The 25,063-nt window shown below is 44.2% G+C and overlaps 1 protein-coding gene across 1 annotated transcript in view; it reads right to left on the bottom strand.

The window, feature by feature from the left end:
• The window catches only part of capn1 (calpain 1), a 126,870-nt gene that overhangs the window by 57,079 nt on the left and 44,728 nt on the right, over window positions 1–25,063 (bottom strand). The window contains exons 3-4 of the mRNA XM_084312569.1: window positions 23,025–23,094; window positions 13,336–13,454 (exon numbers count right to left, since the gene is read on the bottom strand). Coding sequence (XP_084168695.1) covers window positions 13,336–13,454; window positions 23,025–23,094 — 189 coding nt within the window. The remainder of the gene's footprint in view (window positions 1–13,335; window positions 13,455–23,024; window positions 23,095–25,063) is intronic.

Raw genomic sequence — 25,063 nt, 5'->3', positions numbered from 1 at the left:
TCGACGCGGAGAAGGCATTCGATCGTGTAGAATGGCCGTATTTATTTCTAACCCTCGCTGAATTTGGCTTAGGAGACACTTTTATTGACTGGGTCAAGGTTCTTTACAACTCGCGGATGTCGGCGGTCCTGACTAACGGACTTAGGTCTAACAACTTTCCTCTACAACGGGGGAACCCCCAGGGGGATCCTCTTAGCCCTTTACTATTTGACGTGGCCATAGAACCACTCGCGCAGGCCGTGAGGCAGTCAGCCGAGATCTCAGGTATTAGAGTGGGCGAGAGGTAACACAAAATCACTCTTTACGCGGACGACGTGCTGATCTTTATATCTAAACCTGTCTCTTCAATTCCATGTCTAACCCGCATGATTTCCACATTTGGAACCTTCTCGGGGTACAAAATTAACTTTTCCAAATCCGAAGCAATGCCACTTGGGACACTTAAATCCATTCCGATCCTGCCCGAGCCCTTCCCATTTCGCTGGTCGCCCTCCGGCTTTGTTTACCTAGGGGTATTTGTGACACCCACCCATACATTGTGTAAGGCCAACTTTCCCCCCCTTTTAGACACCATAAGGGCAGACTTAGTTAGATGGGCCCCTTTACCGATCTCCTGGCTGGGTAGGATAGCCCTCGTCAAAATGAACGTACTCCCTAGACTGTTGTACCCTCTCCAAATGATCCCGGTGCTGCTGACAAACAAGGTTATCAAGGCGTTAGAAGGATGGCTAAGCTCATTCATTTGGAATGGGAAGAAGCCGCGTCTGAAAATGGGTCTAGACCTACCTAATATTAAACATTACCAACTAGCAGCACACCTTAGGGTGCTGGTCGGCTGGTCCAGATCGGACCCACGGTCAATCTGGCTGGACATTGAATCCTCGCAATCTAAGTCCCCCCTATGGAACCTACTATTTATCAAGGACTTTAAGTCTGTTAGGAAATTATGCTCCAACCCCATCACACTATGTTCCGTCAAGGCCTGGAAGACTGTCCGTAAGGTGGAGGGCCGAGCCAAGCTGACCTCTCCTCTTACCCCGATCGTAGGCAATCCTGACTTTAAGCCAGACCAAATTGGCGGCGGCTTCAAGACCTGGCACAAGCAGGGCATAACTGATCTTGGCCACCTGTTTGATGGCCAGACCCTAATGTCCTTTACGCAGCTGCAGCAGCGGTATGGCCTATTGAAAGCGGAATTTTTTAGATGCCTACAAATTAGGCAGTTTATCACCAAGGACACCTCACTTTTAACTAACAGCTCCACCTCGCAGGTGGAGAAAGCCCTCTCCTTGCAGATCCCCAAAAAACAAATATCTATCTTCTATAGTACTCTGAACCTTAACTCATCTTTATCTTCCTTTGTTACTAAACAGTCCTGGGAAAAAGACCTGGACATAGAAATCACAGATGCAGACTGGCAGGATGCATGGACCTACGCAAAAAGAATCTCTGTTTGCAACCGCACCAAGGCTATTCAAATGAGAATCTTGCACCGCATTCATATTACCCCTGCCCTTAAGAGTAAAATGGATCCCAATGCGTCCCCACTTTGCTTTAAATGTAAGATAGAGACTGGAAACCACGTCCACTGCTTTTGTAAAGCTTCAGAGCTATTGGTTCGACATCGTAGAGGAACTATCTGACATATTTCACACCCCCATCGAGCTGGATCCCCTCTGCCTTTTACTGGGCCTCCCAGATATTCATATTGCCAATTTCAAACATAAGAGACTGTTCAATTTGTTGACATTTGCTGCTAAGAAGAACATCCTATTGTTTTGGATCAAGGATGAGGTCCCGTCAATAAGGTCATGGCACAATATCATAATGGAATGCATTCCCTGTGAGTATATCACGTGCATGCTGCATTCCAAGTTGGACACTTTTTATGAGATCTGGGACCCTTATCTGTCACATATTGGACCTGCGCTGTCCACCACTGTACTCGCCCGATTTCCCCATTACCAGTAACCCCCCAATGGACCACTGCTGCCTTGTTTTGTCTGATTGTACTGGCATTGTTGCCGATGGAATACACGGTCACATGCACACACCACACATATACATTCACACATAAAACATGTACGTAGGTAAGGCACACGCACATATGGGTAGGTAGAACACACGATAATGCACACACATGAGCCACACTTATTATTTTTTATTTTTTTATTTTCTTATTTTTATTTTTATTTGTATTGTTTTACTTTCTTGTTTGCCTGTCTTGTAGGGCTGGGCGATATAACGATAACGATAAATATCGCGATATATTTTAATAATCGATATCGAATATCGAAAAAAAAAAAATCTAAAAATCGTTTTTTTTTTTTGTGACCTGCAACAGGGCAGTTTTAAAACCAGAGACAGTGGACAGACTTGTCTTTCTTGCCTGCAACTTAAAGTAATGGCTTTGCTTGTCCAAATGACAATACTGACCAAATTGAGATTTATTTTGTTTGCTTTCTAATTTAAAATACAGTTTGAAACCGTCTGTACACTGTAGGCTATGTGTGCTAGCAGAACTAGACTCCAGTCACGAGTCACGGTGCACATGTGCGGTGGTTTGTCCACCAAAAAAGCGCCAAAAGATCGAAAATAAACTAGCAGAGCCAGAACTGTTCAACTCCCCTGGAGCCACAGCCAGCAGAGAAGCCGGTTTACTTTAGCTTTTAAACCAGCTGCAGCCTGAGAACTGGAGTGTGAGGGGATGTAACACTAAAGATGGCGGCAATGACAAAGAATTGCTGTAAAATAAACATACATCTGTTGTTTATAATAAAAAAAAAATTAAAAAAAAAACATACTTATAACAATTTCGATAATTATCGATATCGAGATATATGATAAGTTGATAACATTATCATATCGTTATCGCGATATGATTTTTTCCCATATCGCCCAGCCCTACTCTTATGCTGTTATGTTGTTAGTGTCACTATTATTATTATTGTTAATGGTATTGTGATGTCTTGTTCTATGTTGAAAATTGAAAATAAAAACATTTATAAATAAAAGAAAATATATAATAACAAATTAATTCAAATGTGTATAATTTTGGTGGCACAGGCACGTTGTCATAGTGGCCTGTTTAGGGAAAGCCCTGACATGGGGTTTCCACTCATGCAAGCAGGGGGTCGGGGGAGGAGGTAGTCACACACACACACACACACACACACAACACAAGAACACGTGCACACACACAGTCACACAGACACACAGGAGGTAGTGGGAGGGAGAGGAGGTAGTGGGATTGGGGAGGTAGTGGGAGGAGATAGGGCGAGGAGCTCTTCTGTTGCAGCCATAAACAAGTCACTAGTGAGCCAATATGAATACACCACAGCATCTCTGGAAACAATCCACCATGTGGTGCCTTTTCCCTTCACGAACATCCTTCTCTGTGCAACTTCCTCCCGAGCCGTAGAAGATGTGGGGTTGTGTGAATTAGTGTGTGTGTGCGTGTGCATGCACGCATTTGCAAGAATTGCAAATATGTTTGAAGCAGGATTACTGACTAGCCTACTAACTAGGCCTGTTTCTGATCATAGCCAATATACTGCATTAGCTCCCCTGACAGTGCAACCAGGCCTGGCCAACTCACCCTGCATGGTGTGTGTGTGTTCCCTTTATCCTGCTCCTATCCCTCTCCGTCTCTCTCTCTCTCTGCCCCCCCCCCCCCCCACTCTGTCCCTCTCTCTCTCTCTCTTTTTTTCTTGGCAGTCTGGCAGCCTGGTTGGCACAATGTTCAGTTCATTAAGCGGGGCAGCTTGCAGGAATCAAAGTGCTCAGTGACATAGAGGCTGCAATATGAGCAGAACAGAGCAGAGCAGAACAGAACAGAACAGAACAGAGCAGAGCAGAGCAGAACAGAGCAGAACCGAGCAGAGCAGAGCAGAGCAGAACAGAGCAGAGCAGAGCAGAACAGAGCAGAGAACAGAACAGAACAGATCAGAACAGATGAGAGCAGAGCAGAGAAGAGAACAGAACAGATCAGAGCAGAGCAGAGCAGAGCAGAACAGAGCAGAGCAGAGCAGAACAGAGCAGAACAGAGCCGAGCAGAGCAGAGCAGAGCAGAGCAGAGCAGAACAGAGCGGAACAGAACAGAGCAGAGCAGAACAGAGCGGAATGGAACAGAGCAGAGCAGAGCAGATCAGAACAGAACATAACTACTGCTGCTGATCACAACAGTCTCTTCTGCACTCACACTACAAGAGAAACTAAAATAAAAACATCCCATTTAACAAGAATTTTAAATGTAGCTTTGAAAGAAAGTGAAAGTGGGATCAATTCTATGGTATTATTTTCAGGACTTAATAAAGTGACCTCCCTGGAACACTGTTGGAAGCTAGAAAGCGGAGATTCATTCAGAAGGTTTGTTATGTTGCTTCAGCTCGATTACAGTGTGCATTCGTAATGTAAGAATTACACACAGGTTTTGCAAACAAATTGCTGCCTCTGCAAATTAAAACACTCATACCTTAAAATCATACCTGAAAAGAAGACATGTTCCAATACAACTCTACTTATTTCAAGATATTTCTTGAAACTGAAAAAGGCCAAAGATCATTTTACTGCTTTTGATAGAATTCCACATAATATTAAAGTAAATCAAATGAATCTCTAAAATGGAATTTCTTTTGCAGGATCAGAGACAAGCGTGCTTGGAAAAGAGTCAAGACCACGCGCATGCGTGTGTGTGTGTGTAGACGGACTTATGGAGACACTCTTGCCATAATATGGTCAGAAACACAGACTTGAAGAAAGAGAAATATCATGTACTCTGTGACCTGCTGGGGCAGCGGACTGAGACCGGGGGACGCAAACAGGCTGGATAAACTGGTCAGGAAGGCCAGTAGCGTGGTTGGGGTGGAGCTGGACTCTCTAGCGATGGCGGCGGCCTTGCTAAGCTCCAGGCCATCAGGGAAAACCCCTCCCACCCACTATATACAGACTTGGCTGACAGGAGGAGCATGTTCAGTGCTAGACTAACACTCCCTAAATGTAGCACTGAACGGCACAGGAAGTCCTTCATTCCGACAGCCATCAGACTTTACACTGCATCACTGTGCCTCACTGCATCACTGAGCACAGGGTGACAGTGACCATCTTCCTGGACTCTTACTTTTAAAACAACACTGTTCAATATTACACTTACTGTAGACTTCTGTATATTCTTTACTGTATATTTTATACTAGAATGTATATACATAACATGCGAAATGTGAATCCCGGTCCGTACTCTATTATTATTATCTTATTCTTAGGCCTATTCTATTCTTAGGCAATTTGTTTTGTTATTCTTATTCGTGACTTTGTTCTGTCTAAATGTTTACTGTGAGCGATTTGTAGTGTCAAATTTCCCTCGGGATGATTAAAGTATTTCTATTCTATTCATATGAAACCGATGACAAGACACAAAATACATGTAAATACTCTTATATACACACACACGCACATGCGCACACACGTATGTTGTGGCAGAATAGTAACCCCCCTCCACCATCCATTCACCCTTCACCTTCAACCCCCCCAAACCATGTTCCCCTCCTCCTCCCAACTCACCCCCCCCCCCACCCCCCTTTTTATATATTTTTTATTTAACCTTTATTTATCCAGGCAAGCAATTAAGAACAAATTCTTGTATACAAAAGAAGCCAGTTGTCCTTTGTCCTTTGTCTTGTTTTGTGATTCCTCATTGCCCTTTCGGACTCAATCAAAAAGTCCTTTGAGATTCAAGGAGAATGCAATCAAATTGATTTAAAAATCAAATCAAGCCCAACAGGAATGTAACAAGGTCTCAATAACAAGGTCTGAAAGGACAACGAGAACTTCTGGTGGGAGTAAGAGAGGTCAGAGATAGTGTCCTTAAATTAACTACCGGTAGTCCAGGGTTTGTGGGGGAAGAGGGGTTGAGACTGAGTCATAATGTCCCAATCACCTTTCCCTCTGCAGATGGAAAACATTCTCATCATCATCAGCATCATTTATTTATTCGTCCATGGAATTACCACAGTCCAACAGTACATATTCATATAATAAATATATTTGTTTTAAGGTTGTTCGTGCAAATTGGTGCTTAAAATTGAATTTCCTTCTGCTGTCATCTGGACAGGGAACGAACAACCTCTGTATATTTGCTGGTAATACTCTGCATTTTGCTCTAAACAAAACTAATAAAGTCTGTATTTCAGCTAACTCTTTAAGTTTCAATAGTCTGGATTTAATAAATAATTTGTTGGTATGTTCTCTTGAATCTACATTGTGAACTATTCTTACTGCTCTCTTCTGTAATATAAATAATGGCTTTATGTTGCTTTCATACGTGTTACCCCACACTTCCACACAGTAACTCAAATATGGTAGGATTAGTGAACAATATAATATTCGCATAGAATTATAATCAAGCACATTCTTTGCCTTGTTCAAAACAAAAACACTCTTGGCTACCTTCTTTTTTATGTACATTATATGTGGCTTCCATGTCAATTTCTCATCCAACATAACACCCAAAAATGTTAACTCAGATACTCTTTCAATATTAACTCCGTCAATACATAATGCCACATTGTCCTCCTTCTTTCAATTAGTAAATATCATACATTTCATTTCTTCCAAATTTAGGGATAGCTTATTGTTATCAAACCATATCTTAAGTTTACACATTTCATTTACAATGTCATCTGCAAATTCTTTAAGGTATTTTCCTGAACTGAAGAAATTTTTATCGTCAGCAAATAAAACAAATTGCAATATGTTTGACACTTCACATATATCATTAATATATAAAATAAAAAGTTTGGGCCCCAGGACCGAACCTTGAGGGACACCACATTCAATATTCATACATTCAGATGTGTAACCAGAGAGTTGTACATATTGTTGTCTATTTTCAAGATAGCTACTTAACCAGTTCATCGCCACCCCTCTCACACCGTATGTTTGTAATTTAGAAATAAAAATGTGATGATCTATCCTATCGTATCAAATGCTTTTTTTAAGTCAATAAACACCCCTATTGTGTAATTCCTCTCATCTACTGCTGTGGTTATTTCTTCATATATATTCATTAAGGCTAAGGCTGTTGATCGATTTGCCCTGAATCCATACTGACTCTCACTCAGCAGGTTATTCTTTTCAATAAAACGATCTAATTTATGAACAAACACTTTTTCAAGAATCTTGGAAAATTGTGAAAGCAAGGACACTGGTCTGTAGTTGGTAAAGCTGTGTTTGTCCCCAGATTTAAATAGAGGAATAACCTTTGCTATTTTCATTCGAATTTCTGTCTGGAAAGGTGCCTGTTTGAAAGGAAAGATTAAAAATATGACACAGGGGGTTAATTATACAATCAATGGTCTTCTTCACAATTATCATGTCAATTCCATCACTGTCAGTTGATGTCTTATTTTTTTAATTTAAAGCTATTTCTATAATTTGTCTTTCACTCACGTGTCCTAGAAACATAGACTGCAACACTTTACTTTCCCCTGTCCAGTCTTTATTTGCTTTCCCTTCATTATGACTTTTGATATTCTTAGCAAGGTTTGGGCCTACATTTACAAAAAATTTATTAAATTCATTTACCACTTCATTCACGTTTTTAATAACCGTATTGTTGTCATTAATGAGGTAATTGGGTAAGTCTGCAGATACAGCTTTGCTTCCAATGACATTTAGTAAATTCTTCCAAGTTTCTTTGATATTATTTATATTTTCCTTTAAGACATTATTATAGTGTTTTTTCTTTGCATTTCTAATTATAGTAGTTAATTTATTTTTGTAAGCTTTATATTGATTTTCAGCCTTTTTTGTTCTTAATTTGATAAAATCTCTATAGAGTTTGTTTTTCTTTTTACATGCATTTTGTAAGCCCTTTGTCATCCAGGGTTTTATTTTATAATAAAAGTTTTGCTTCCGTACTACCATTGGACAGTGTTCTTCATACAGCGACAAGTAAATGTCCAAAAATGCCTCATATGCAGCATTTACTTCTTCCACATAAACCCCTTTCCACTCCTCATTAACCAGATCATTCCTGAACTTGGCTATTGTGTCATCAGTTCTTACCCTTGTGTATCTAAGGGAGTTTTCTTCCTTCTTTGTCTTAATTTGCCAGTCATATATTACAAATATAGGTAAGTGGTCACTAATATCATTTATCACAAGTCCGGTTTTAATATTGTTCTCCAAAGTGTTTATAAAAATATTGTCAATTAATGTAGCACAAGTTGAGGTTACTCTACTGGGTTTTGTGATCAGTGGGTAGAACCCTCTGCCATATAGAGCATCCACAAAATCTGACGTGCAGTGATTAGATTGCTTAGAGATCAATGTTAAAGTCTCCACAAATCAGACATGTTTTGCGCTCATTTAACCCATTCAATAACTCTTCCAAACTGTCTTTAAATGATTCTATGCTTGACCCTGGTGTTCTGTATACACAAGTAACAACAATATTCTTCACTTTATACATTTCAATTTCCACAGTTATACCTTCCATTAAGTCATCGATTACTATACTTTGCACTTGTTTACATTTCTTGTCTTGTCTTTGTCTTGTTTTGTGATTCCTCATTGCCCTTTCGGACTCAATCAAAAAGTCTGTTGAGATTCAAGGAGAATGCAATCAAATTGATTTAAAAATCAAATCAAGCCCAACAGGAATGTAACAAGGTCTCAATAACAAGGTCTGAAAGGACAACAAGAACTTCTGGTGGGAGTAAGAGAGGTCAGAGATAGTGTCCTTAAATTAACTACCGGTAGTCCAGGGTTTGTGGGGGAAGAGGGGTTGAGACTGAGTCATAATGTCCCAATCACCTTTCCCTCTGCAGATGGAAAACATTCTCCATAACTCTATGCATTAATAATGTTGTGTTCAAGTAAGACTATACGACTCTAGTCTCCGCTGACTCTTGGGAGTATCGAGCGTACGACCCCACTACGCTAACTGAAAGTATTCAAACCAACCCAGGTGGCTGGTCAGTACATGGAAGTTGGAACACCACCGTTGCCTGTCTGCTGCTACCAAGGCCCTGCATGTCACTTCTATAGGGATCGGTTCTATGCGGTTATTCCTCATGGATTCTTAAAAAGGAGCGTTTGAGTTGGAAGGGACAGAGGAACCATGCATATCATCACCTGGCCACCGACTGCTGGTAATGTCCCTTCACAGAGACACTGGGCACAGGTGTGTGTGTGTGTGTGTGTGTGTGTGTGTGTGTGTGTGTGTGTGTGTGTGTGTGTGTGTGTGTGTGTGTGTGTGTGTGTGTGTGTGTGACGGTGTGTGTGTGACGTGTGTGTGTGTGTGTGACGGTGTGTGTGGAAACCCAGCGGGAAGCTGGACAGTCGCTCCCCAGGATTCCGTGTGTTGGTCTGACTGGCCGGACTTGAATGACCTATGCGGCTGGTCTAACGTGGCCCTGGAGTGGGTGGGGCCAAATTCAGAGACTGAATGTCTCTGAAGAGATCATCTCTGACCCTAATGTATCTGTGATCAACATCTGTGGCCCCGATACATTTGATTCCCTGTTTATGTAATATAATTTGTGGAACCAAATAAAGTATTCAAATGTGTGTGTGTGTGTGTGTGTGTGTGTGTGTATCTGGGGGGGGGTGATACAGCTGATAGTTTTGCTGAGGCTTTAACTATATAAACGGGATGAATAGAACAGAATATACAAATTTGCCATTAAGACGTCTATATGTATGTCTTTCTTCTATGAATGGATGAATGAATGAATGACTTTATTTGACAATATATAAAACAACATGTGACAGAAGCACAATCTGGAAATACTGCCAAGGATGGACACAAAAAAGCTCAGAGCTCATTTCCATTGTAGTCCTTATTACCCTGCCCATACCTGTACCTCCCCTCCCCCCTACCCGTGCTGCTATGAGGCCCTAAAAGGGGATCAATAAAGGAATATCTTATCTTGTGTAAATATGAAGTTGTGGTACACACCGTCTCCATTGAGCCGACAGAGCAGGTACCTTCAGCGCCCTGGTGCAGACAGAGCAGGTACCTTCAGCGCCCTGGTGCAGACAGAGCAGGTACCTTCAGCGCCCTGGTGCAGACAGAGCAGGTACCTTCAGCGCCCTGGTGCAGACAGAGCAGGTACCTTCAGCGCCCTGGTGCAGACAGAGCAGGTACCTTCAGCGCCCTGGTGCAGACAGAGCAGGTACCTTCAGCGCCCTGGTGCAGACAGAGCAGGTACCTTCAGCGCCCTGGTGCAGACAGAGCAGGTACCTTCAGCGCCCTGGTGCAGACAGAGCAGGTACCTTCAGCGCCCTGGTGCCGACAGAGCAGGTACCTTCAGCGCCCTGGTGCAGACAGAGCAGGTACCTTCAGCGCCCTGGTGCAGACAGAGCAGGTACCTTCAGCGCCCTGGTGCAGACAGAGCAGGTACCTTCAGCGCCCTGGTGCAGACAGAGCAGGTACCTTCAGCGCCCTGGTGCAGACAGAGCAGGTACCTTCAGCGCCCTGGTGCAGACAGAGCAGGTACCTTCAGCGCCCTGGTGCAGACAGAGCAGGTACCTTCAGCGCCCTGGTGCAGACAGAGCAGGTACCTTCAGCGCCCTGGTGCAGACAGAGCAGGTACCTTCAGCGCCCTGGTGCCGACAGAGCAGGTACCTTCAGCGCCCTGGTGCAGACAGAGCAGGTACCTTCAGCGCCCTGGTGCAGACAGAGCAGGTACCTTCAGCGCCCTGGTGCAGACAGAGCAGGTACCTTCAGCGCCCTGGTGCAGACAGAGCAGGTACCTTCAGCGCCCTGGTGCAGACAGAGCAGGTACCTTCAGCGCCCTGGTGCAGACAGAGCAGGTACCTTCAGCGCCCTGGTGCAGACAGAGCAGGTACCTTCAGCGCCCTGGTGCAGACAGAGCAGGTACCTTCAGCGCCCTGGTGCAGACAGAGCAGGTACCTTCAGCGCCCTGGTGCAGACAGAGCAGGTACCTTCAGCGCCCTGGTGCCGACAGAGCAGGTACCTTCAGCGCCCTGGTGCAGACAGAGCAGGTACCTTCAGCGCCCTGGTGCAGACAGAGCAGGTACCTTCAGCGCCCTGGTGCAGACAGAGCAGGTACCTTCAGCGCCCTGGTGCAGACAGAGCAGGTACCTTCAGCGCCCTGGTGCAGACAGAGCAGGTACCTTCAGCGCCCTGGTGCAGACAGAGCAGGTACCTTCAGCGCCCTGGTGCAGACAGAGCAGGTACCTTCAGCGCCCTGGTGCCGACAGAGCAGGTACCTTCAGCGCCCTGGTGCAGACAGAGCAGGTACCTTCAGCGCCCTGGTGCAGACAGAGCAGGTACCTTCAGCGCCCTGGTGCAGACAGAGCAGGTACCTTCAGTGCCCTGGTGCAGACAGAGCAGGTACCTTCAGTGCACCCTGGCCGCCTCTGGTGGAGGCCTTGGGCACATCTGAGGGGTGAGGTGTGTCTACTCTAGGACCTTTACCTGTCCGTCTCAAGCTTCTCCTGACTGAAGACTATGTGTTGGTCCCGAACGGGGTGTGTATTTAACAGGTTTATTACTGTGTGTTATCAGAGATGACTCAGAAGAGGAAGCGGTGAAAAGGGAGAACGTATAAAAACCTTGTTATGTACCAAGTCACCAATGGTACATACTGGTCAAATATAATATAAATATAGCCTAAAGACATATTCACACAGGACTAGTATTACCTTGGGACCTCTAGTCATTAGTAATAACGGCTCTAGTATTACCTGGGGACTTCTAGTTATTTGAAATAATTGCGGAGGACGTCTGTGATCTTAATCCTGCATGAATCTGCCATGTCTGAAATTTTCAAAGTAAAGTAAAAATCCCAGTACAAATTACCCATCATATGTCGGCAAACACAGGGGTCATCTGATCTGTGGGAATCACAGTCAGTGCAGGGAGGTTTTAAAGGCATTGCAGTGTGAATGCTGAGCAACCACCTCAGCATAGAGATCGATAGGTTTTAGTCCTATTTCCATCCAAAGTAGGTGAACATACTGTACAGTAACTGTTATCCAGTTCATTCTGTTTCACCTGCTGGATTGTCATAGATCTGATTTATCATTCAAACGATATTGAGGTACTCCGCGCATTTGCCGGCTGATGCGGTTTAGTTTGAGGTGCCGTTTGAAACAATAATGTTTGATCACACACCCAGACAGTCAAAACTATTGCCGTGTCAATCTCAGGACACCTCGGTAAAATTGTATCCCACCCCGAATGTGCATCTGAAAATCACAGAGGTCGGGGGCAGGGTTGTAATTTTTTTTTACTACCATGGATCCTCACGTAATACTAGTCCCGTGCTTATGTTTCCGGAAACTGTCAGGGCTGCCCCACTGTCGCTCCTTCCCTTTCTCCTGCCCCCCCCCCCCCCCCCCCAAACACCGGCATTGTGGTGAAGCAGAGATGAGACAGTGAAACTAAATTCACTAATTTAGCAAAGTGGCCCATAGATTAAAGACGTACATGAACAGCATGTATTAATAACGCATTAATGAGCCATTGCTTCGGAGCCAGGAGACTCAGGGAGCGCAGAGAAAGATAATTGACTAATTTAGATGAATAGACTCAAAGTGATCGGATCATTGACTGCCCAGCACGACTCCCTCGCCTGGCTTTATGACACAAGGGGGGCAACCTTCTGAGGCAATAAAGAAAGTCAATACTGGAGAAGGGCAATTCACCTTGGGTGGTAACGGATGTGGCAATATCAATGTGGATAACAGAGTCATATTAATATTTCTTATATTCAAATCATGCTATTTAATTTATTTGATTTTGTAATAATAATAATTATGCATACTTGTAATGAGAAAACACACTGCCTCACTGCATGGCCTCAAGATGGTCATTGTATCACAGGCTTAAGGATCTTGTGCCCCCCCCCCCCCCCCCCCCCCCAAATTGGACAATGTGCAATTACCTTAATTTATTGATCCATTTTATTGTTGCTACCTTTAAAAAAAATACTTTTTACATGTTTAAACTTTTTTACTTAAATACTGAGTCTTTTATTCACTTGACTCTTTTATTGTGCGTCCATTTATGTCAATTAAATGCAATGTCCACATAGGTCAAAATTAAATGCAATGTCATTGTCCACACATGTGGTCGCCAGGTTGTAGTTGTATGTCCACCATGAGAGCAATTGGATAAGTGAATTTCCCCAAGTGGATCAGTAAAGTATCTATCTATCTATCTATCATGTTGTAAGGATCTCGTAAGTGAATGTTTAGACAAATTATTAATTTCTTTCCATCACTATTACCAGCGATTGCCCAACAAAAAACGACAGGAATGGACACAGGAAGTGAGGACACAGGAAGTGAGGGCGCGCTCACCTGGAAGTGAAAGATGCCAACGTATCCTTGTCCAAAGCTCTGGCCGTGAGGAACCACTCTGCGGAGGAGGTTGTCGTTCAGAGTCAACGACGCGATGGCCGCCAGCAGCCAGCAGTCCCCTGTGAGGCGCACACACACACACATTTTAAATGCTTTATTTACATCCACATAAATACAAAGTACATTAAGGACATAAACACTAACAGTGCAATCAGCTCATTGGGAGTCATTATGGTTACGTTTGTGACTGTGCAGCACCCATCGTACTCATACAATATTGACACCGATGATGTTTCAAATGTGGTTTAACAGATACAATAGCATCTATTCTATGGGTAAAAAAAGCAACAGCGTCTCCAAATAGAGCGGCTACCAATAATAGCAGATATAGAGCAATACCTTGCTAACTGTTTAGCCTTTCTCTTGGAGATGTGGGCCTTCTGAAGGCCCCTAACTTCCAGCCTTTAAACATGACCCAGGCTGCCAAAGGTTTTAACTAAAAGTTGACACTTGTAGCCTAGTTGTGAGATGTTCAGCTTGAGCTGCTGATATTTCAGTAACTTGGTTAAAAAGGCTTCCTCCAGGCTGTGGTCGAAGGTACAGCCAACCTCTAGAATAAACACCTCTCTACTACTCTCATTAACTACCACAACGGCAGGGGTGTTGGCTGAGATCTTACAGAACACCTCTGAATCATTATCACACAGGCCAAACATGCTGGGCTTAACAGTACAGTGCTTGTACAGTGATGTAGAGGACCCAAAGGTAGATCCGATATCAAGTCCACAATTCTGCTGTGCCTACAAATGTAAAGCCCTTTGTAAGCATGGCAACCATTTAGGATGTGCGACATGGTTTCAGTGATCTGCACATGACCATGGTGTATACAGTGAGAGCTATGACTGGAAAGATTCAGCTTAGTTGGTAAAACCTGCAGTCTAGCTTTTAGAGTGAAGATGATAATACTCTCATCGAGAGTTACTCTTAAACACTGCATATGAGACGTAGTGATCAGTGCAGGGAGACAGCCAGACATGCTTCTCTTGTAGTTTCAGCTCAGTCCAGTGCTGACGTTGAAGTTGCTGCTGCGCCGACATGATGAGATGACCACGGGCTGGTAGGTGGGAGTTCACGCTCTCTTCCACAGGTGTTGATGGTTGCCCTCACAGATACATTAGGGTCAGAGACGATCTCTTCAGCGACATTCAGTCTCTGAATTTGGCCCCACCCACTCCAGGGCCACGTTAGACCAGCCGCATAGGTCATTCAAGTCCGGCCAGTCAGACCAACACACGGAATCCTGGGGAGCGACTGTCTGGGTTTCCACGGTTGTTCACGTTAAGCAGGTGGTTTTGACACAGAGCTCCAACAACATCCTCAAGACAGCTCCTCGTAAGTCCCACGCCGCAGCAACAGCAGACAGCAGACAGCAATTCTCATTCAATCCCAATAGTTTCCTTCTCACTTCCTTCCTGACCTGAAGGTGAAGCGATTCCAAAATATATATTATTATTATTAAAGTTTAATTTATCCATGCCGCTGAGTTTGTGGGGCCACAGAGGTCAAGGGTCAAGTGGGTCCAAGCTTGTGAAGCTGGAACTTGACCCTCGTAAAAGATGAGAGTAAAGAGAAGGGGCTGTGTTTGAACAAGCGTCACGTCGACCTTCAGGAGGCCCGCAGAGCGTTGGCAACTAGGGCTGTGAACAGAGACCACAAATACACTGCAAAACAGGGCTGTTCAATGGATGGATATTTACTGTATATTGTGTTATCGTGTTGTGCGTTTCTCCGGATACTGTGAAATGGGGGGTGATATCTAACATGACTGTGATGACATCACGTCCAGTATAATTCATGACTGTCACGTCCAGTATAATTCATGACTGTGATGATATCACGTCCAGTATAATTCATGACTGTGATGATATCACGTCCAGTATAATTCATGACTGTGATGATATCACGTCCAGTATAAGTCCTGTGTTCATTGATTAGGAGTATGAGATATAAATGGAGGATTCATATATAAGATATATGTATAGAAGGATATATATAGAAGGTAGATAAGAGGGAAAACAGTAAAACAACAGGATATAATTATTGGGAGCAGACAGGGGGGCCCTAATTGTTATGAGTCGTTGGATGTTGTTCATTTTGGTGGTCTGTTTCGGTTCCCTTTGTGCACGAAGGGGGGCGCAAACAGACATCAGGCAGCAAGATCACTGGGTTGACCGTGGGCCGTCTTCATTTCTTGTGCACAAGAGATGAGGTTGGTTTGCTTCAACCAGTCTATTTTTGGCATAATTAATTAAAAAAAACAAATAATGATTTATGATTCTGAAGGGGTGATAAGAATCAAGGGAGGTTTGAGAGAAAATTGTGTTTTTTTCAATGTATATTTGGTTTATAAACTGCTTTAAGAGGGTAATATCATTATCATCACGGGATGATATTGACGGTGGAGAAGAAGCGGTTTCACAGGCACAGGCCACGAGGAGGGTGTTTGTTTTGAATTCCAATCTAAGACAAAACATTGATAAGAGCGAGTGTACTGTAGGCCCAGAGCAGGGGGGAGAGAGGTTCATCTTAAGGAAACGTTTAATGGTGTGAAAGGTTATTAGCACGTCGCATGACAGAGGGAAGGCGGGCCGTCTTTGCTACGATGAAGATCTATAAGTCGAACGGTGTTTCCGGGTGTAGGGCAGACTAAAAATCTGGGAGACCAAAGAAACGAATCCCACAGGAGGGAAGAGACCAAGATACTCTCTCCTCTCATCACAGAGAGGGGGGGGGGAAGAATGCCACATCATCATTAGCTTCGGCTAACGCGAGGAGGGTTAGGCTGACGACCAGGCCTGACCACTATCGGACTGAATAGCAAAAGGACAACAGACTGAACACACCGAAAGATCATTAGAATAGACTTTTCAAGGACAATACAATCTGTTAACATCTGAGCTGAGGTTCCTGTTTATAGCAATAAACAACGCTTTTCCTCATAAGGTATTACGCTGTGTCGGAGTGTCGAATTCTTACGGAGGTGGAGAATTATTATGGTTTGCGGATAGTACTAACGGGGAGAGATAAGGATCTTATCAGCCAGTATAGGAGACGTCAGGACCATTCAAATGACACAACGCAGAGGAATTGGATGGAGAGCCAAACAGACGAAGACGTGATACTGGCCAGATTGATCAGGATCTAACAACGTCCAGTATAATTCATGACTGTGATGATATCACGTCCAGTATAATTCATGACTGTGATGACATCACGTCCAGTATAATTCATGACTGTGATGACATCACGTCCAGTAAAATTCGTGACTGTGATGATATCACGTCCAGTATAATTCATGACTGTGATGACATCACGTCCAGTAAAATTCGCCTGTGGCTTGGGCCTGCGACCACCGGGGCCTTCCTGCAGAGACGCTGTTTCGAGGCGTTTCGAAAACAGAGATCATGGGCAGGTTATGGTTGAATCATGAACAAGCAGGGACTTCCTTCCAGAGTCCATCAAGATCGAGACAAGACACAGCGTGAAGACGAACAGCGTGAAGTCCTGTGTGTTCATTGATAATAAGTTACAGGAGTATGAGATATTTTGATGTTGTTGGTTTGGGTGATCCGTTTAGATTTTCCTTGTGCACGAGGGGAAACGCGACAGACCTCAAACGGCAAGATCAATGACGACAGTTGAGGTGTAGGGATGGGAATTGATCAGATTTTATCGATACGATTCCATTATCGATTCTGCTTATCTATCCGATTCTTTATCGATTCCCTTATCGATTCCTGATTAATTTAAATAAATACATTGGAAATGCAACAGAACTAAGCTGGTTAGAATAACAACATGCAACTTGACATTTCTGATTGTCATTTATTGTTGAGCCCCCATGTCAGAAAAATACAAAAACTGTAAAAGAAAAAAAAGACTTAACTATAGCCTACACTTAAAATAAAATAATGTATTTGAGATTCTCTTAAAGAAAATTTATTTTTAGAATTGTTTTATTCTTAAACTAATTTAATCTATTGAATAACGACCTGTTGAATGTAACTACAGTTCAATATCTTAAACTAATTTAATCTATTGAACCGTAGTTGCATTCAACAGGTCGTCTGGTCTTTCAGACACAGACACAGACACAGACACACACACGTTTGTATGTTGCACGGTACTTCCTGGCTTACCGACTAGTAAACAACAGTCAACGTGATCATCACACGCTCTCCGTCTCTTATTATATGTGAACTAAAGAGTATAAGGTTTACACAACAGCCCCCACCCCGTTTTTTATTGTATTTGTACCTGTACTACCTGCTGTCAGCTGTTTATCTCTCTCTGTGAGCTTGATTAGCTAGCGTTAGCTCGCGTTAGCTAGCGCTAGCTCCGCGGCTAATCTTAGCTTACCCTGAATTAAATCAATGACTAGGTTCTAAAACATTGGAGTAGTTTTCACTGCACATAGAAGCAGCCAAACAGCGGGAGCATTTCCCATCCCTATTGAGGTGTCGCGTAATAGTACGAGTAAGAGTAAGCGTAAGAGGGTATGAGTAAAAAAGTCATGACTTGCAGTAAGAGAGTACGTAAAACCATGGTAGAGAACAAAAAAAAAAAAAAAAAAAAAAAAAGGAGCTCTCCCAGGGAGTGCTAAATGGCTGTGAGGTTTGCCTCTGGGTGGATGGTCTGCTGTGTGTTCCCTGGTGCCACGGGGAATGCATCGTGGGCATCGACTAGCGAGATCGCAGTTTTGACGGGATGCTGTCTCCCTTCATCTGGCACGAGGGAGGGAGGCCGTGTACGTTTAAAATGACAGCCGAGTATGATTGAAAAACCAAGTAGTTTGTTGATTCTGACGTTGTTTGAAGAATCAAAAGGGAGGAGTGAAGGATGTCGAGGTTTTTTCAATGTATATAATGTATATATTGGGGGAGATGACAGCATCTAAAGGGGCCAGGTCAGAGAGGTAGATGTGCATGGTGGTGGAGGCGGTCGGAGAGAGAGGCAATGTATTTAGCAGCAGACTAAGATAGAGCCCAGGGCATGCCGAGGTCGCCATCAGCACATAACAACTGAGAAGAACAGCAGCAGGCAGAATGGTCAGAGAGAGAGTTTGACATCAAGGAAACAGACGTTTTTAATGGGTGTGAAGGGGTGAACAGCAGTTGCCATGACAGCGCGTCACATGGCCAAAGTAAGAGGGGCGGGGCCTGCCATTGCTATGCCGAGATGATAATGATGATGATGAATATTGTAAATGTGAGTTTCCTTCCGGGTGTAAGTTAGATCTAGACACGAAGCTGACGCAAGCGGACGTGGATCAGAGACTTTTCATCCCTCCCTCACCCTCGCCGGTGGGGGAGGGGAGATGACACATCATTAGCTTCGGCTAACGGGAGAAGGGTTTTGGCTAACGACAAGGCCTCAGCCACCATTGGACTAAACAGCAGAAGACGATAGAATAATGAATTTAGTGTTCCATCAAAGACTTTTCAAGGACAATACGAAATGAGTCACATCTGAGGCTTTTGTTTATGCAATAAACAACGATTCCAAGAAAGGTACTACGCGGCCCAGTGTCGAATTCGTATGCTTACGGATTGCATTAAAGGGGGATGACAAAGATTGTACAGCCAGTATGAGAAGACAGAGAGAAATAAACACAACGCAGAAACTACACAACGACAATATTACAGAGGTGATACTGGCTGATTGATCAAAATCTAACAATCTAAAGAGAAGTCGGTTAACAGTCTGTAGTGTGGTAGTGAAAGGGTTAACCGTCTGTAGTGTGGCAGTGAAAGGGTTAACCTTCTGCAGTGTTTCCCACAGGATTTTCAGAGACTATGGGGGGTGAACCTCCGACCCTCTAGGGGGTCCGGGGGCATGCCCCGCCTGATTTTTTTTTGGTTTGTACATTTTAAAGTTAAATGCATCAATCTGGTGCACTTTGAGAGCAAAATAAAGAGGCTAGATCTATGATGAACTTTGTGCTCAAAACAAAAAATCGACTAGAGCTTCCCAATCCTCTCCTCGAAGCACCCCAGCTGTTCAATGTATTTGTTAAATTCCACCACCAGCACACCTGATTCAACTTAACTAGCCCTTTATTAGTTGAATCAGGTGTGCTGGTGGTGGAATATAACAAATACATGGAACAGCTGGGGTGCCTCGAGGAGAGGTTTGGGAACCACTGGACTAGAGCAGACATTTGAGCCATCAAAGAAATGAAGCAAAAGTGGTTACCTGTGTTGAACTGGTTTATTTTTTAGAAAATAAAAGAATATAGTGGATTACTATTACGACTACTACCACTGACAATACTACTGATACATCCCTATTGGCAAACTTTATATATATATATATATATATATATATATATATATATATATATATATATTTTTTTTTTTACCTAAAAAAAAAATTGGTTCATTATACAACTGTGGCGGGACTAATTAGACTGTGGCGGGCCTAGGTCATTAATGGGAAACCCTGCTTCTGTATTGTCACAGTGAAAGGGTTAACCCTTTGGTAGTGTGGTAGTGAAAGGGTTATACACAGTATAGTACCGATATGTACCGGTTGGCTACAATACAGATCGGTCCTACCAGTATTTGAAATCGGGGGGGAGGGGGGGGTCCTGCATAACAAGTCGTCTGCATAACAAAAAGAGCAAGTAAAAGTGGACCAATTCAGGTTTTTTTGGTTCACATTTCTGTGTGTGTGTGTGTGTGGGGGGGGGGTATGTAACATGCCTCCGCCCCCAGGGTGGGTTATTTCAACACAGCGTTGTGGAGCTGTTGTTTTGCGGAGCCAGTGATTTCCTGAAGACGGGGGCTGCCTTGTTTACAGCTACGAGGCGGAGAAACCATGAATTATACATGGAGCTCTCTGCTGTCGGCCGGGAGGTAGAACGAGCCTCGCAGTCATTACTGCTCTGGGAGAACGAGCTTCTCAATCATTACTGCTCTGGGAGAACAAGCCTCTCAGTCATTACTGCTCTGGGAGAACGAGCCTCACAGTCATTACTGCTCTGGGAGAACGAGCATCACAGTCATTACTGCTCTGGGAGAACGAGCCTCGCAGTCATTACTGCTCTGGGAGAACGAGCATCACAGTCATTACTGCTCTAGGAGAACGAGCCTCTCAATCATTACTGCTCTGGGAGAACGAGCCTCACGATCATTACTGCTCTGGGAGAACGAGCCTCACGATCATTACTGCTCTGGGAGAACGAGCCTCTCAGACATTACTGCTCTGGGAGAACAAGCCTCCTGATCATTACTGCTCTGGGAGAACGAGCCTCGCAGTCATTACTGCTCTGGGAGAACGAGCCTCTCAGACATTACTGCTCTGAGAGAACGAGCCTCTCAGTCATTACTGCTCTGGGAGAACGAGCCTCACGATCATTACTGCTCTGGGAGAACAAGCCTCTCAGTCATTACTGCTCTGGGAGAACGAGCCTCACGATCATTACTGCTCTGGGAGAACGAGCCTCTCAGTCATTACTGCTCTGGGAGAACAAGCTTCTCAATCATTACTGCTCTGGGAGAACAAGCCTCTCAATCATTACTGCTCTGGGAGAACAAGCCTCTCAATCATTACTGCTCTGGGAGAACGAGCTTCTCAATCATTACTGCTCTGGGAGAACAAGCCTCTCAATCATTACTGCTCTGGGAGAACGAGCTTCTCAATCATTACTGCTCTGGGAGAACGAGCCTCTCAGTCATTACTGCTGGAGATCTCATTCCCTGTTCACACTCTTCGGTCTTTCATTGCCCCCCCCCCCCCCCCATTTTACTTCTCTTTCTTTGTGAGAAGAGCGACCCCCTCCCCCTATACTTTTGATCGACAGCTTCCTCAAGCCATGTCCACACTAAAACGATTTTGGTTATTTTAGGCAAAGTATTTGATCGTTTGCATCGTTCTGCCACACGGAACTGCGTTCTGGCAGCCTGAAGACGGTACTTTTTGATACCACCCTCCAGAGTGCGCAAAAATTTTGAAGACGCCCCCCGTTGCGTCACCATATTTACAAGCGATATGCGGCTTCTCCTGAACCGATGCCGTGTTGGCCCACCTCTCCCTTACCCCGCATGCGCAAACGCTCAGCCAACATCACAACAACAATGGCGTCCTACAGAGTAGTTGCGCTCGTGGTGCAGAAGCTATGATCGGGCTTTTGCGGCAAACTGTTCCATAGCATACCCCTTTAGTTGATCATGACAAATCCTCTCTTACCTTGACGATTAAAAAGCCTCCATTATTTAGTAAATAGTATCCCCATGGCATGGTGCTGAGCTGTAGCCAGCAAGCTATGAAATCAATATTAGCTAAATAATTAGCGTCACATAGCTGGCCTTTTTCTGAAAACCCAAGCACATATTGTTCCATAGCATACGCTTTCAGTTGATCATGACAAATCCTCTCTTACCTTGACGATTAAAAAGCCTCCATAATTTAGTAAATAAAGCTGTAGCCAGTCACTAGCCAGCCAGCTAGCATTGATGCTATTCAAAATGCTATCCACATAAGCTAAATACTAAATACAGACAACGTTTGCTAGTCGAAATGACTGGACACACACAGGGACAAGTTAAACATCAATCAATTAATTTATTCCAATAGGTAGTTTGAGCCACGGTCTCTCTCTCTCTCTCTCTACTCCCGAAGTACGTTGCGCCGTGTCTCTGGAAAAGTAGGTCAGCACAAAACCGGACGGTACAACAACACTAGTGTTGTCTTTCTCTTCTTCTGTTTTTATTGGCGGTAGGTAGGCGCAGGTAGGTGCAAACTGCGCACGCTCCATTCTTCTTTTGGTGTTTTTTTGCGGCAGCGTTTCAGCGGTTTCAGTGTTCTCATTAGGACGCACTAGTTTTTTTTAAACTATTTCGTGTTTACTGAAAACTTTTTTTTAAATGTAAACAAAACAGACCAAAATCGTTTTTAGTGTGGACATGGCCTCAGTTCCTGTCACATTTCTCTCGACTCAAAAGAGACCAAACTCGTTTTACCTACCGTCTAATATTTTCTTATCCGCACTATTGTTTTGTGTCTCGCTTAGGGGATAAACCACGACACTGACACTTCCAGGTCCTCTGGGACCACCCGTGCAAAAAAATAAATACCATATGTGCTCATAAATGGTAAATGGTGCATTTATATAGTTCCTATTGTTCCTCACATTTACCCATTCACTCACACATTCACACACTGACGGTGGAGGCGACCGTGCAAGGTGCCAACCTGCTCATCAGGAGCAGTTAGGGGTTAAGTGTCTCGCTCAAGGACACTTCGACACGCTGCTCGGGAGGAGCTGGAATCAAACCGGGAACCTTCCAGCTACCAGACGACCGCTCCACCTCCTGAGCCACTGTCGCTCATGGTAGGCCTACTGCGAGGCATTTTGGATAAAAGCACCGAAATGTCATTATGTTGCGTTACAGTAGGTTACATTCTAGTCTCTTTGAGTTTCTCACTCTCTCTCCCTCCTCTAACAGCCGGGTCCTACCAGCGGCACGACACCGAACCCCCAACTGCTCCCGGTGTGCAGGTCGGTGTGTGAATGTGTGCGTGAATGGGTAAAAATGTGAGGAACAAATTGTAAAGCGCTTTGGATAAAAGCTGCTATATAAATGCAGCCATTTACCATTTACAGCTGGGAACCGGAGGCAACTCACCAAGAGCTCCCTGGCAGATGTCTGTTCGAGTCGCTCCGTCCACGATGAACTGGGGCCGCGAGCAGATCTCCTGGGGAGAGGACACAGACACATGAGAGCTGCAGGGGCTTGTAGGTAGACATCTTCATGACACACAGACACATGAGAGCTGCAGGGGCTTGTAGGTAGTAAGGCTGTCCGCGAACCCTGTTTTTGGGATTCGAACTTCGTCAGGGTTTTTCAAACGAACGTTCGAACTTTCGTTTTTAATTAAAAATTAATAATAATAATAATTTTGGTAATATCTTTTAAATTTTTTTTTTTACTATCCTCAAACTAAATCCTCAATTTGAATAATGAGATTAATCAGATTAAATTAGTATTTTTTTTTTATTAAATCAACTTTCCAGCCCCAGACCCAGCCCAGGGAAAAGCAACTGCAACTGTGAAGAAAACCCCCATTGGTTTAAACAGAATTAATAGATTTTTTTTTTTTTTTTATTTATTATTATTAAAAATGTATAATTCGAATGTTGATTTAGAATTAGAATGCCAACGTAGCTAACGAAGGTTCGCACGTTTGGGCTCAGCCCTAATAGGTAGACATCTTCATGACACATGCAGCTATGCAGGGGCTTATAGGTAGACATCTTCATGACACCCTCTTCTGTTACCTCACTGTCTGTGTCTAGACTGTAGCTGAACTGTAGCTGAACTGTAGCTGAACTGTAGCTGGACTGTAGCTGAACTGTAGCTGGACTGTGTCAGAACTGTAGCTTAACTGTAGCTGAACTGTAGCTGAACTGTGTCAGAACTGTAGCTGAACTGTAGCTGGACTGTGTCAGAACTGTAGCTGAACTGTAGCTGGACTGTGTCAGAACTGTAGCTGAACTGTAGCTGGACTGTAGCTGGACTGTGTCAGAACTGTAGCTGAACTGTAGCTGGACTGTAGCTGGACTGTGTCAGAACTGTAGCTGAACTGTAGCTGGACTGTAGCTGGACTGTGTCAGAACTTACTGTAGCTGAACTGTAGCTGGACTGTGTCAGAACTGTAGCTGGACTGTAGCTGAACTGTAGCTGAACTGTAGCTGGACTGTGTCAGAACTGTAGCTGGACTGTAGCTGAACTGTAGCTGGACTGTGTCAGAACTGTAGCTTAACTGTAGCTGAACTGTAGCTTAACTGTAGCTGAACTGTGTCAGAACTGTAGCTGGACTGTAGCTGAACTGTAGCTGGACTGTAGCTGGACTGTAGCTGGACTCTAGCTGGACTGTAGCTGAACTGTAGCTGAACTGTAGCTGGACTGTAGCTGGACTGTAGCTGGACTGTAGCTGAACTGTAGCTGGACTGTAGCTGGACTGTGTCAGAACTGTAGCTGGACTGTAGCTGAACTGTAGCTGGACTGTAGCTGGACTGTGTCAGAACTGTAGCTGGACTGTAGCTGGACTGTAGCTGGACTGTAGCTGGACTGTAGCTGAACTGTAGCTGGACTGTAGCTGGACTGTAGCTGGACTGTAGCTGGACTGTAGCTGAACTGTAGCTGGACTGTAGCTGGACTGTAGCTGGACTGTAGCTGAACTGTAGCTGGACTGTAGCTGGACTGTAGCTGGACTGTGTCAGAACTGTAGCTGGACTGTAGCTGAACTGTAGCTGGACTGTAGCTGGACTGTAGCTGGACTGTGTCAGAACTGTAGCTGGACTGTAGCTGAACTGTGTCAGAACTGTAGCTGGACTGTAGCTGGACTGTAGCTGAACTGTGTCAGAACTGTAGCTGGACTGTAGCTGGACTGTAGCTGGACTGTAGCTGGACTGTAGCTGAACTGTAGCTGAACTGTAGCTGGACTGTGTCAGAACTGTAGCTGAACTGTAGCTGGACTGTAGCTGGAAGGGGTACATACTAGGAATGGGCAATGTTTTCCCAGGACGAAGTACTCCACAAGTAGTGATTGAGTAATTGTTTAGGGAAATCTATTTTTAGAACGCATCTTAAACAGCGTGGCAGCAGCAATATCAATATATTGTGCTGGAGTCTCACACACACACGCTACCGATTGGATTATG

The sequence above is a fragment of the Notolepis coatsorum genome (assembly GCF_963971535.1).
Source record: "Notolepis coatsorum genome assembly, chromosome: 4".
NCBI lineage: Eukaryota > Metazoa > Chordata > Actinopteri > Aulopiformes > Paralepididae > Notolepis > Notolepis coatsorum.
The sequence above is the reverse complement of the archived record's forward strand: the minus strand, read 5'-3'. Positions and strand labels throughout refer to the sequence as shown.